This window comes from Pseudorasbora parva, chromosome 24 (genome assembly GCF_024679245.1).
Source record: "Pseudorasbora parva isolate DD20220531a chromosome 24, ASM2467924v1, whole genome shotgun sequence".
Taxonomy (NCBI): Eukaryota; Metazoa; Chordata; class Actinopteri; order Cypriniformes; family Gobionidae; genus Pseudorasbora; species Pseudorasbora parva.
Genome location: NC_090195.1, coordinates 24,337,882 through 24,350,381, shown reverse-complemented (window position 1 = coordinate 24,350,381; position 12,500 = coordinate 24,337,882). Strand labels below are relative to the sequence as shown.

At 37.6% G+C, this 12,500-nt stretch overlaps 1 protein-coding gene across 1 annotated transcript in view; it reads left to right on the top strand.

The window, feature by feature from the left end:
* Window positions 1-1,561: 1,561 nt before the first annotated feature.
* LOC137063791 (uncharacterized) overlaps window positions 1,562-12,500 on the top strand; it is a 19,498-nt gene continuing 8,559 nt past the window's right edge. The window contains exons 1-11 of the mRNA XM_067435064.1: window positions 1,562-1,631; window positions 7,292-7,325; window positions 7,558-7,682; window positions 8,356-8,388; window positions 8,544-8,633; window positions 8,776-8,847; window positions 9,179-9,267; window positions 9,563-9,665; window positions 9,868-9,973; window positions 10,389-10,441; window positions 10,675-10,744. Coding sequence (XP_067291165.1) covers window positions 7,319-7,325; window positions 7,558-7,682; window positions 8,356-8,388; window positions 8,544-8,633; window positions 8,776-8,847; window positions 9,179-9,267; window positions 9,563-9,665; window positions 9,868-9,973; window positions 10,389-10,441; window positions 10,675-10,744 — 748 coding nt within the window. The 5' untranslated portion in view covers window positions 1,562-1,631; window positions 7,292-7,318. The remainder of the gene's footprint in view (window positions 1,632-7,291; window positions 7,326-7,557; window positions 7,683-8,355; window positions 8,389-8,543; window positions 8,634-8,775; window positions 8,848-9,178; window positions 9,268-9,562; window positions 9,666-9,867; window positions 9,974-10,388; window positions 10,442-10,674; window positions 10,745-12,500) is intronic.

The following is a 12,500-nucleotide window of genomic DNA, read 5'->3' as shown; positions in this document are numbered from 1 at the left end:
TTGTTTGTATTTTTTCTTATAATTCTGAGTGACAGATGTCACATTTGATTTAGCCTATTTTTCTGTGATATTTGTTTTAGTTACGGTGTTGATCATAGGCTACAGCAGGCTGTAAGAAAAATAAATGATTGCACGGACAATTCCTATCCAGTGTTTCTCTTTCTGTAAGGGAAATTTAAAAGATAGATTCTGGAAACAAAATCTAAATTTAGCTGGATCAGTCGGGTCGGGAATAAAATAATTTATAGCGGGTGAGCACGGAGTGAATTTTGCGCGAGCGGAATGATGCGGTGCGGAATAGCGGGAGCAGGACGAAAATACAGCGCCGCGCAGATTATATTTTGAAGGCTATTTAAAGAAATTTTGTATGGGAAAAAAAGAAACAGCGAAAAGGGTGATATTGGACTGATTCCTCTTCTATAGATAATGGTTGAGAAATAAATAGCATTTAAAAATTGGGAAATTAAAGTTTATCTTGCTCAGGGCAGGGAACTGGGAACTGTGTGAATGCACCAACGTTGGACGTTTTATTTACTTCTAGCGCTTGCGCTGTTGTGTTCAATAGTACCCAGGCTACACTTGAGTTACCGACCGCTACCGTCTTTAACTGGAATCTGATCGAGTGCCGCGGGAATGCGGACCAGTCAAATCCTGTAGTCACCAGTGTGCTATGAATTCTGGGATAGGGAAGGCTGCGAAGTTATGGGAAGGTCCCATCTGCTGTACCCTTCCTTTGCCTGAGAACCGAAGGGCGCATTTTGAAGTCGCTCATGAATTGCGGCAGCCTTCGTCGCACCGCTGTGACGCAATCGCACTTCAAATGCGGCCTTCAGAGGTGCAGCTCTCCCTTTAGGACAGCCTACGTAGTGCCGCTGTGACGTAATCGCACTTCAAATGCGGCCTTCAGAGGGTGCAGCCTTCACATTGGGACAGTCTTCGTAGTGCAGGTATGACGTAATCGCACTTCAAATGCGGCCTTCGAAGTGCGCGCACTTCACTTTGGGACACAGCTATCATTTCACGAGTTCACACTTACAAATAATTCAGACAGAATAAATGGTATGCGTATTTGGCGTGCTGTCCGAGGAGAGGGCTCCGAGCTCGGTATTTGGCCCGAACCCAGAGTACTCCCCCAAAAAATTGCTACTAGCATAGGACAGCAGCCAGTAAATGATGTTGATGCCCCCCAAAAGTTGCAGAGCATGAACTGGTGCTGTGCCAATCGAAGGGGGGTATAGTCACTGGATCGGGAGATCTTGTTCATTATTGTCTGAGGTTTGTATGGTCGTGATATCAGAAAGGTGAACCTCGTTGGTAGTCAGCTGGGGTGGTTGCATGTAGGCGAGAGGAGATAGCAGTGCTGTGGCAGTGGAGATGAGCACGTCATGATTTTGCCAAGTCCTTGTTTTCCTGAGACCAATGTGCTTCAATGATGACCCTGGGACAACAATTGCCTTAGCCAATCTGCGTTTGTGACGTCATCACCACGAGACTTGCGCCCCCCCCCCCCTGCCTGCAGAGTCCGCCAAATTTTAAAAAAAAAAAAAAAAAAAAAAAAAACCGCCTCTGCAGTGCGCATTGCAGACAGTGCGTGCGTGCATCCCATCTGCCAAAAGCACAGCAGTTACAAGGTAAGTCAAATGATTTAAAAAACTAAATTATAATATTAGTGTACAGCAGTATGCTACTATGACATTAGTTTGCATTTGCGAGTGAATTGTCAGATTACCAGCCAAGATTAATCACCATTGCTACATTGAACAGGACTAACGTTACAGACTGTGTAGGTTAAGTGATAACGTTACATATATATGGGTGCCAGTGACACAGCAAAGGTTCTTAAAATCTCTTTAATTAGCATCTAAGCGCAAAAATCTGTTGCGTTCAGTTGCATCTTAACAGCACTAACGTTACTTTGCGCGCAGCTCGGTCCAACAGACTGTACCGTTAACATTAACGTTACAGCGCCACGCGATTGACTCGCTGCGAGTTCCAGGTAACGTAGAAGTGTTTAATTTAGCTTATTTATCAGTATTATCTTATATCACCGATTTATTCTGTTACATGATGTTGTCTTCAGACCATCATATGCATATGTTGACCTCAAGTCATCACTGATTGATTCTGTTACATTATGTTGTCTTCAGACCATCATATGCATATGTTGGCCTCAAGTCATCACTGACTGATTCTGTTACATTATGTTGTCTTCAGACCATCATATGCATATGTTGACCTCAGGTCATCACTGATTGATTCTGTTACATGATGTTGTCTTCAGACCATCATATGCATATGTTGACCTCAAGTCATCACTGATTGATTCTGTTACATGATGTTGTCTTCAGACCATCATATGCATATGTTGACCTCAAGTCATCACTGATTGATTCTGTTACATTATGTTGTCTTCAGACCATCATATGCATATGTTGGCCTCAAGTCATCACTGACTGATTCTGTTACATTATGTTGTCTTCAGACCATCATATGCATATGTTGACCTCAGGTCATCACTGATTGATTCTGTTACATTATGTTGTCTTCAGACCATCATATGCATATGTTGACCTCAAGTCATCACTGATTGATTCTGTTACATGATGTTGTCTTCAGACCATCATATGCATATGTTGACCTCAAGTCATCACTGATTGATTCTGTTACATTATGTTGTCTTCAGACCATCATATGCATATGTTGGCCTCAAGTCATCACTGACTGATTCTGTTACATTATGTTGTCTTCAGACCATCATATGCATATGTTGACCTCAAGTCATCACTGATTGATTCTGTTACATGATGTTGTCTTCAGACCATCATATGCATATGTTGACCTCAAGTCATCACTGATTGATTCTGTTACATTATGTTGTCTTCAGACCATCATATGCATATGTTGGCCTCAAGTCATCACTGACTGATTCTGTTACATTATTAGGGCTGCAGCTATCGATTCTTTTTGTAATCGATTAATCTACCACTTAATCGATCGATTAATCGATTAATTGGGTAATAATTACTTTTTCTTTATTAAAGAGCAATAAGAGACAATAAGACGGGTATCTTAAAATTAACATCTAATTTGTTTTCTTTTTAGAAAAATGTAGTTTTATTGCTGAAATTGCATACATTAATAACTGTGAAACTAAACAATTTTAATGCATACAATTGCCATATTATATTAAATACAAATCTATTTCAAATTACTTTAAAAAGGTAAACATGGTTCAATCTAAAACTAAACCTACAACCAATAAATCTAAATAGTAGTAATATAAATAACAATAATGCCAATATAAATAATATAAATATTCTATACATTCTATATAATATAAATATTCTAATATTCTATAAATATTCTATAAATAATATAAATAACTAAACATTGTATTTATGTTGTGCAACTTAACTTTCATGTTTCAGCTCCAGCTCAGGCATGACATAAGCATTTACTGTCTTATTTACTCCTTTACTGAAGCAAAACATATTGGACAGGTTTACTTGGAACAAGAGATGTGTGGATCAGCTCTATCGTCACCGAATCAGCTGAAGCAAACCATCCACCCGCACCCGATCGTCACAACTTCAAATCCTCCGTGTTAAGCGCGATGCTATCGTCACATATTAGCTACACTGAAGTAGGTTGCTAAACAAAACAAAAACACTTATTTACATAAACCAGGGTCGACAACCTATACATCACACGGAGGAATAACCGCTAGAACGTGATCAAACGCGAGATATGTTTAATTCAGTTAAAGTACATCACACATGCTGATCTTTTGAGCTAATCATTCATCATTGTAACACAGCTTGTTTTAAGTTAGTAGCTATAAATATGATTAAAGTGTGATATTTAAATCAATGAAAGCACGCAGCTCTGAGCTCTGACGAGCGCTATTGCTCATCACACACACACACACACACACACACACGTGCGTGCAGCTGGTTCTGATGTTTAATGCGCCTAGTATTGAGAACATCTAATGGTGCATTTTTTCGAAGATATTATCAAGTAGGATATATAAAGTCTCATTAAAGATTTCACACACATCACAATGACGGTGATCCATGTGCAAAGCTGCAAACTCCATCGAGTTCATGTGTTTGGAGTCGCGCGTATCTCCTCAGCTGACGCGTAAACTGCCGCAAATGAAACTTAAATGTTCAGCGTCGGATCCTGAAGCTCAACACACAGTTTTCTTCATTTAAAAACAGCGATATTAAATGATATTACCAGTGCTGATGCCCGGCCGCTCTCTCTCTCTCTCTCTCGCATTGCGGTCTTTGATCTCGACATGAGCTGAAAACGAAAGTTAATGAACGACGCGCATTCATTGCGTTTTAGCGTGATATGAGAGTTCTGCGTCTTTATTAAAATCAACATATTAACGATTTCTCTCATCCACCTGCAATGTTTGGGATGTTTACGCACCTGAACCGCGGATATAACCGCAATCCGCTCATACTCCGAGTCCTTACACAAAAATGTCTTTCTGCAATATCTGTGTGTAGTTAAATGGACTAAGCGAAGCATCGAGGCAGATGATTTTGCCTCGAGGATTTTTTTGATTCGATTAACTCGAGTTACTCGATGAATCGTTGCAGCCCTATACATTATGTTGTCTTCAGACCATCATATGCATATGTTGACCTCAGGTCATCACTGACTGATTCTGTTACATGATGTTGTCTTCAGACCATCATATGCATATGTTGACCTCAGGTCATCACTGATTGATTCTGTTACATTATGTTGTCTTCAGACCATCATATGCATATGTTGACCTCAGGTCATCACTGATTGATTCTGTTACATGATGTTGTCTTCAGACCATCATATGCATATGTTGGCCTCAAGTCATCACTGACTGATTCTGTTACACGATGTTGTCTTCAGACCATCATATGCATATGTTGACCTCAAGTCATCACTGACTGATTCTGTTACATTATGTTGTCTTCAGACCATCATATGCGTATGTTGACCTCAGGTCATCACTGACTGATTCTGTTACATGATGTTGTCTTCAGACCATCATATGCATATGTTGACCTCAGGTCATCACTGATTGATTCTGTTACATGATGTTGTCTTCAGACCATCATATGCATATGTTGGCCTCAAGTCATCACTGACTGATTCTGTTACATGATGTTGTCTTCAGACATGCATTACCATGATGAATTTAGTTCTGCTGTGAGTGGGATGCTGATCTCAAGCTATTTTATATATGCTGTCCCATATCTGCACAGTTTTCATGTAATGAAGTGGAAGGATATGGCAGCACCCATTCCCTGCATTTGCTATAACTAAATAATGAATATTAATATTAATTCAAGATCCAAAAAAAAAAAGTTAGTAGGCCAAACACAGTATCATAATATCAATGTCATACTGACTGTACTTGCTTCAGAATCTGATTTTTTAACATCATTGTTGTTGTATTTATTTTAGGGGTGTGCACGAATATTCGAATAGTCGAATATTCGATCTGTAATTAACATTCGAAAACTAAAAATACTATTCGAATTTTATTTTGTTAATTGGCTGGCAGTAAATGCAGTTGTAGCAGATATCAAGTGGTACCCTCAGGACAGAAGGACAGCCAAACATGGATGAGATGAAGGACGTGCATTTATTTACTTTAAAGAAAAACTAGGTTGGAGCAAAATTAGTAAACACACACACACTGGAAGGCCTACTGTTTCACTCCGCACTTCCCCCGCTGCATTCAGTCAGACTGAGCGCGAACGCTTAAAGGGGAAGCGGATAACGCATCCTAAGGTGCGCCACTAATTAAGGCCCCACCTACAACAATTGGTAGGAACTCCCGACTGGAACCATTGAAAATTAAACATAAATAACAATGAAAGGGTAACATTAAGTTGTGATGAAGTTAAAACATTTACAAAAATATTTATTTCAACACAAATAAGTTAAGGTAAAATAAAATAATAAAAGTAGGATGACATAAAATAAAAAGTCACAAGCAACTGGCTACACAGTGCATCCATGAGAAATCCCTCTAAATCTCGCAGTTATATCTCAATCCACTGGGTGGCGTTGTGGAGCAGGTTAATAATTTAAGTGCATTTGATCACAATGTCGTCGTCTGCCTCGCAATGTTTGGAATTAACGTTACTTCGATGAAAATTGAAAATGCTGTTTGCACTATGATGAAAATGCACAAAATGGAGTTACTTTTGATGAAATCAATTACTGAAACTGAGTTATAATGATATCACCACCACAAACGAGAATCACATGAAATCCAAACACCAGTGGAATGAGCGATCACTGCTCAGGAGTGCAGGTAAGCTCATCTGTAGCTAAGTTACCCCGAGTGCGAGTGAGAACTTATGATAGCAAAATGATCTCGAGACAAATGCTTCCTTTAAAGTTCTTTGAGGGTTTATGAACAGAAAATACAAAGTTCTTCACTCAGACTTCACTTAACCGATATCTTTGTCTCCGCAACGCCTGTCAGTGGCGCATTTTCTCACCCGAGAATAATATCATAATCCAATAATATTATAGTTTATCCCTACATGAAAATGTGAAACAATACAAAGTAAACACATCAGCCATATCAAACACACGCACACACAGGTCGGTAGGCTATAGCCTATTGACGTTTGTGTGTGTGTGTGTGTGTGTGTGTGTGTGTGTATTGTGTGTATACGTCACGCTAACTGACGCGCTCTGCGCTCGTGCTCCTTGAGCTTATAATCCTTTTGTTCTTTAGGCATTTTTTTACACACTGTTTAATGTTTTAAAAACCTTAAGATATAACGTAAGCGTGTTGTGTACATTGCCTAATCATAAGCTTGTTCAGAAATGGTGACGACATGTTTAGAGAAAAAAAGAAAGAAACATCTCTCATTTTCTCAAAATACCTAATTTAAATAAACGAATATTCGAATATTCGATTTTTATGAGCCCAAATATTCGAATACAATATTTTGGGAAAATGCCCATCCCTAATTTATTTTAAAATGCTTGACTAAGAGAACAAAATAGTTGAATGAACTAATGAATGAAGAAATAAATATACTGCATCCAAAATATATTATTCAGTCATACAGCTGTCAATTTTATAACATAAATGTCAATAATCTGGAGCACATAAGTGGTTCCCAACCCCTGACCAGTTTTTTTTTTTTTTACAGAGAATCTACATGGATAAAATAGAGTAAAATGTGTTCCAAATTGCTTCCCTGATGGTTATAATGACCTCAGAGAAGACCTTTCACTGTCTTAATTGTTGCTTCTGTATTTGAAGGTCACCAAGTTGCAATAAGATCGCAAAATGGAAGGTATGATTTTCACTTTATTTAATGTAATTTAACTATGTTTAATTTAACATCTGTTCAACTCTAACACAATGTATACCTTGCTGTTGGGGGGAGGGGTTGCTTCTGTAAGCTACATGTTATAATAAACATACCTTTGCATTTCTTTCAGATGGCCAATTTAATTTGTATTGTTAATGAAAACCTAACGTTCTTGCAAAATGTGTCATCTATGAATTATTCTTTATCTTTGTAGATGTTAGGGCATTAAGGTGTCTTCAAAATAAGAGGCCAGCTTTCACAATTGGAAGTGTGGGGCCATATAGTCTACAAGTGAAAAGTTTCACAAGTTTAATGGAGGACAAGGAGGTTTCTGATGAGGTAACTTAATATCCTTGCAAATATTTACACTTATTCTTTTCCACTTTCCATACCACCAAAACAAACAACCATGTCCTCTGACTAGCATTTAGCCTTCACATTATGGAATAAATATTATTCGATTAAATTTAAAAGGGGAATTTTGCTAAATAAATAATCTAGGTCATGTATTAAATTCATACAAATGTAAATATGAACACCTATTATTGATAATTTCTATGAAACTATACTTTTTCTTATTGATGTCACACTGAAGCTGTGGTTTTCATAATAGGGACCCTTTAAGCTTACCGAACAATAATACGAAGTCTTTAAAAGACAGTGTAAAATCACAGAAATGTCCACCAGACACTGTGAATGGATACCCATATCTCCGAGTGCAATGGTCTGATTAACTTGACATTACAGAAGGCATATAATAACAAGCACATCAATTGGTTAAGACATCAAGTAGGATGATTATATATATTTATAATATGTAATCTGAGCTCAAAGATAGTAGTGTGCTTAATAGGTACGTTTACCCTACTTAATTATTTATTTTGTTTTCATTTGTGGAACCATAAAGGTCTAGCACAGGACTGGTGATAAATGATTCACAACATTTCTATGTGATTCAAAATATAGAGCAGTTCAAATCTTTTACCTTAAATTTTTGCCTTGAAATTTTCAGGTCATGAATTCAATATGTAATGTCCTTAGCAAGGTAAGTGTAATTTTACCAGCAATAATTTGAATTTGGATATATCTAAATGTGCAGTTAAGCTTGCTTTAACACGTTTATTTCTCTATTCAGTTCTTGATTTAAATGTTAGAATGTGAAAATGCAAAACAATATTTTATTTCTCAACCTTAAATCAGGATCGCCAAGGGGTTGTGCATGTGAATTCCCAGGCTCTCACAAAAATACTAGATGGCTCCAAAAGGGCAAAAAGTCATTATTTTCTGAAGGTATGATGAAATGTTTTGTCTCTGACCTGCATGTATTTGGTAGGCATTATGTTAATGAATCACTGCTAGGTGTCAGTTAGCTGAATTAAACATTGTCATATTTTATACCTTTGAATTCATTTTCTATTTCGCTGAATTACAGAATAACATTTTTGAAGGGGCCAAAGAGGTGGTTGGTGTGTATCTTGAGCGTGGCAATCACTGGAGTTTTTTTGTGAGTCAAACCTCTTTAAAGTTTTTGTTTTTCACATGTAGATTCCATTGTATTCTTTCCTTTACATAAAAATCTTAGTTATCTGCCAAATCACCACTTCCAAATGCTTCTATTTTGTGTAAAAATGTGTCTTAAACACCACAAAACCCATGAAAATGAACAAATCTGACTAACATTGTTATTGTCAGATTTCTTCAACATCAACAATTTCTTCAATGTGTTGTTTAAGACATGTTCTCATACACTGGAGGCCAATGACAGCTGCAAATTGGCAGAACATATTGCAATAAGTGTCTTATGGTTATTATAATGTCAAATACTTCTGTTTTAGCATTGCAATGTTGACAGCAGGTGCATCACCTATTTCAATTCCCTTGGAGAGACGGAGTGGCAGTGCCAAGCAATTGCTCAACACTGGTGGTTGGTATTCATTGTTTTGTTTACTATAGGGATGTCAGTCGTCTAGAGGCAAAGGTCTACTTTAAAGCCAATATGGCAGTACCTTCTCCCATTATATACAGTATATAGTTCCGCTGTTGTTCAATTATGCTCACACGACTAGCACATATACTCACCAAAAAATTTAGTAGCCAAATTTAGTAGCCAAAATTGAAATGGAGTTTTGACTGATATGGTTATAAGTATGACAAAATAATTATTTTAAAATTATATGTTGGAGTTGGATTTCAGTGTTGATTTATTTTGTTGATTACAGTGCATTTGCATCTGCAAGGGGAGTGAAAGGAGAGTGGGACCTTAAAACCATAAAGCACAATATGCAAACTGATTCAGTGTCATGTGGTGTCCACACACTTGCGGTAAGTTAATTTCCATTACCAAGCCTAGATCACTGCAGGCATGTGTTGTAACCAATTGAATTTAAACTTTCTGTCATACATAATTTCCCCTTGTACTTATATTAAAGGGTGAATAACATGTCAGAATCTGTATTTAGTGACTAATATCCTTTTTTTCCTCTGTCTTGCATTTTCTTTTAAAATACTTTTGTCTTCCTTCAAGTTTGCCACTGAGTTTATGAAGTCTGGTGGCTGCATTACCTTCTTCCAGTGCCCTGTAATACAACAAGAGAGAATGCGCCTGGCCTCACTTTTGTTTCAGTCTTTAGGTATGTTCCTTATTGATGGAAATGTTATCAATGGATAAGTATATATATATATATATATATTTGAAGGGTCAGAATTTTGGGCCCTTGCCATATTTCTTACACATCAACAATGTTGTTTAAGGAGACTGGAGATAATCAGTGTCTCCTTTGTAAGTCAAAAAGGAAAAGCAACAGGCCACTTAAATAAAAAATAAAAATAAATCCATAAGCCAAAGTTTCAGAACCTTTTATACGCGCTTGATAAGTGGTCAAATTATGTTTGTTTTGGGGTTAGATAGCCAGAACTGTGGATGTACAACAGCAAGAAAAAATATTTTTGTTGGTCAATGTAACTGGAAATGGGGCAAGTGGTCAAAAATCTGAAACTGTTCCTTTAAGCCAAAAAATAATTATAATATACTGTATATATTTACAGATCGAACAAAAAAGTGTGGAATTTGTGCCAAAAATGTTTCAGGGATAAAGAAAGTAAGTGTTCACATACGATAGTGATATTCTGTATGTGTCTTCATGCATAATCATCATATTCTACATGTGAATACACAAAAATGCATATACACACCATACACTCACAGGTTCATAATTTTTTTTTTAAACTTATCAAAAAATTGTTGGCCTAAAATAATCTTCCTTACAGATATCATACTTTGTGTTTCACATCCATCTTGTATATGTAATGTCTCTGTATTTTGTTTTATCAGGCTGCATGTACCTGTGGGGCAGTGTTGCATGTAGAGTGTGCAACCACACCCATGTGCTACATATGTCAAGGTAAAAGACAAAATCTCAAAAGTGACGTAATAACAAAAGTTGATTCTCTAATAGTGTTGTCACGATACCAAAATTATGACTTCGATACAATACCAGACTAAAATATCGATATATCGATACTAAATCGATACCACAGTAAAAAAAAAAAAAAAAGATAAGATGCTTAATATGACAACAGAACTTATTATTATTCATTGTTATTTTTTACAAAAAAATCATGTGGCCAGCATGTTCCTTAGGGTTGGGCATCGTTTTGATTTGAACAATTATTGATCAATTGATCAATTACTATTAAAATTATCTCACAAATTTTTGCTTTTTGTTGCAATAGCTTACACACAGCACAAGAAAGCTTGATTTCGAATGGTAAATTGAATTTAAAAAGACGAGTAAACAGTAATAAAATAAGAACAAATAAACAGATTACAAACAATAGCACAAATAAATGCAATAGAATAGAAGATACAAATTAAACAGACTGCTTTATTTTTTCAGGTAGGTCTAACATTCAGATAAGAAACTGAATAAAAAAATGCATAGTAATTACATTTAAAACAACATTGGATAATGTTCTTTGTAAAAAATTCAATAGCGCACAGATGAAACTATTAAAGTTACACAAGTTGATCAGTCGAGCAGTTGATCGTTTGTCTTTTTGTAGTTTGAATAGCAAATGACTGCGGTCCCTTTAAGACTAACGGAGACATTGGATCCTAAACACTGTTCCTGTTACTCGTTCTTCCTGAACTGTTTGCGACTGTGCTTACATTAATACTCTTCCAGATGTGCACTGATAATTCTTTGAGTGTATTTGACCAATAATAAGCTGGAAAAAGAAGCAAATGTTTGCACTTGTATCATGTCAGAGGCGGCTTTATTACGGTAGGCTGTGTGTGTGCACTTCAGATGTGAGCACGAAATCTGCGGGGATTAGTAGAATTCATTTATGTGCAATCCCGCGCGAAATTCAGACCGATCACACACTAACACTAACACACTGTCATGAGGAAAGAGTCCAGCAGAACGCGCGTTCGCCGCGCTCAGAGGTTAACCGGGCTGAGTGAGAATATGCCGGTGTGTGTCAACTCGCTTTCGGTCGGAGAAGGAGAGCGCAGCTGGTATCGATACTGTAAAAACAGAGAATCGTATCGTTTCAAATATTCCAGTATCGATACATATCTATATTTTTGACAACACTATTCTCTAATAGGGCTGCACAATTACTCTCACTCACTCACTCACTCACTCACTCTCACACACACTCACTCTCACTCACTCTCACTCACTCTCACTCACTCTCGCTCACTCTCACTCACTCATTTGCACTCACTCACTCACTCACTCGCACTCACTCACTCACTCACTCGCACTCACTCGCACTCACTCACTCGCACTCACTCACTTGCACTCACTCGCACTCACACACTCACTCACTCACTTGCACTCACTCGCACTCACACACTCACTCACGCACTCACTCACTCGCACTCACTCACTCACTCACACACACTCACTCGCACTCACTCACTCACTCGCACTCACTCACTCACTCGCACTCACTCACTCACTCACACTCACTCACTCGCACTCACTCACTCACTCGCACTCACTCACACACACTCACTCGCATTCACTCACGCACTCACTCGCACTCACTCACTCACGCACTCACTCACTCACGCACTCACTCACTCACGCACTCACTCACTCGCTCGCACTCACTCACTCACTCACACTCACTCACTCACACTCACTC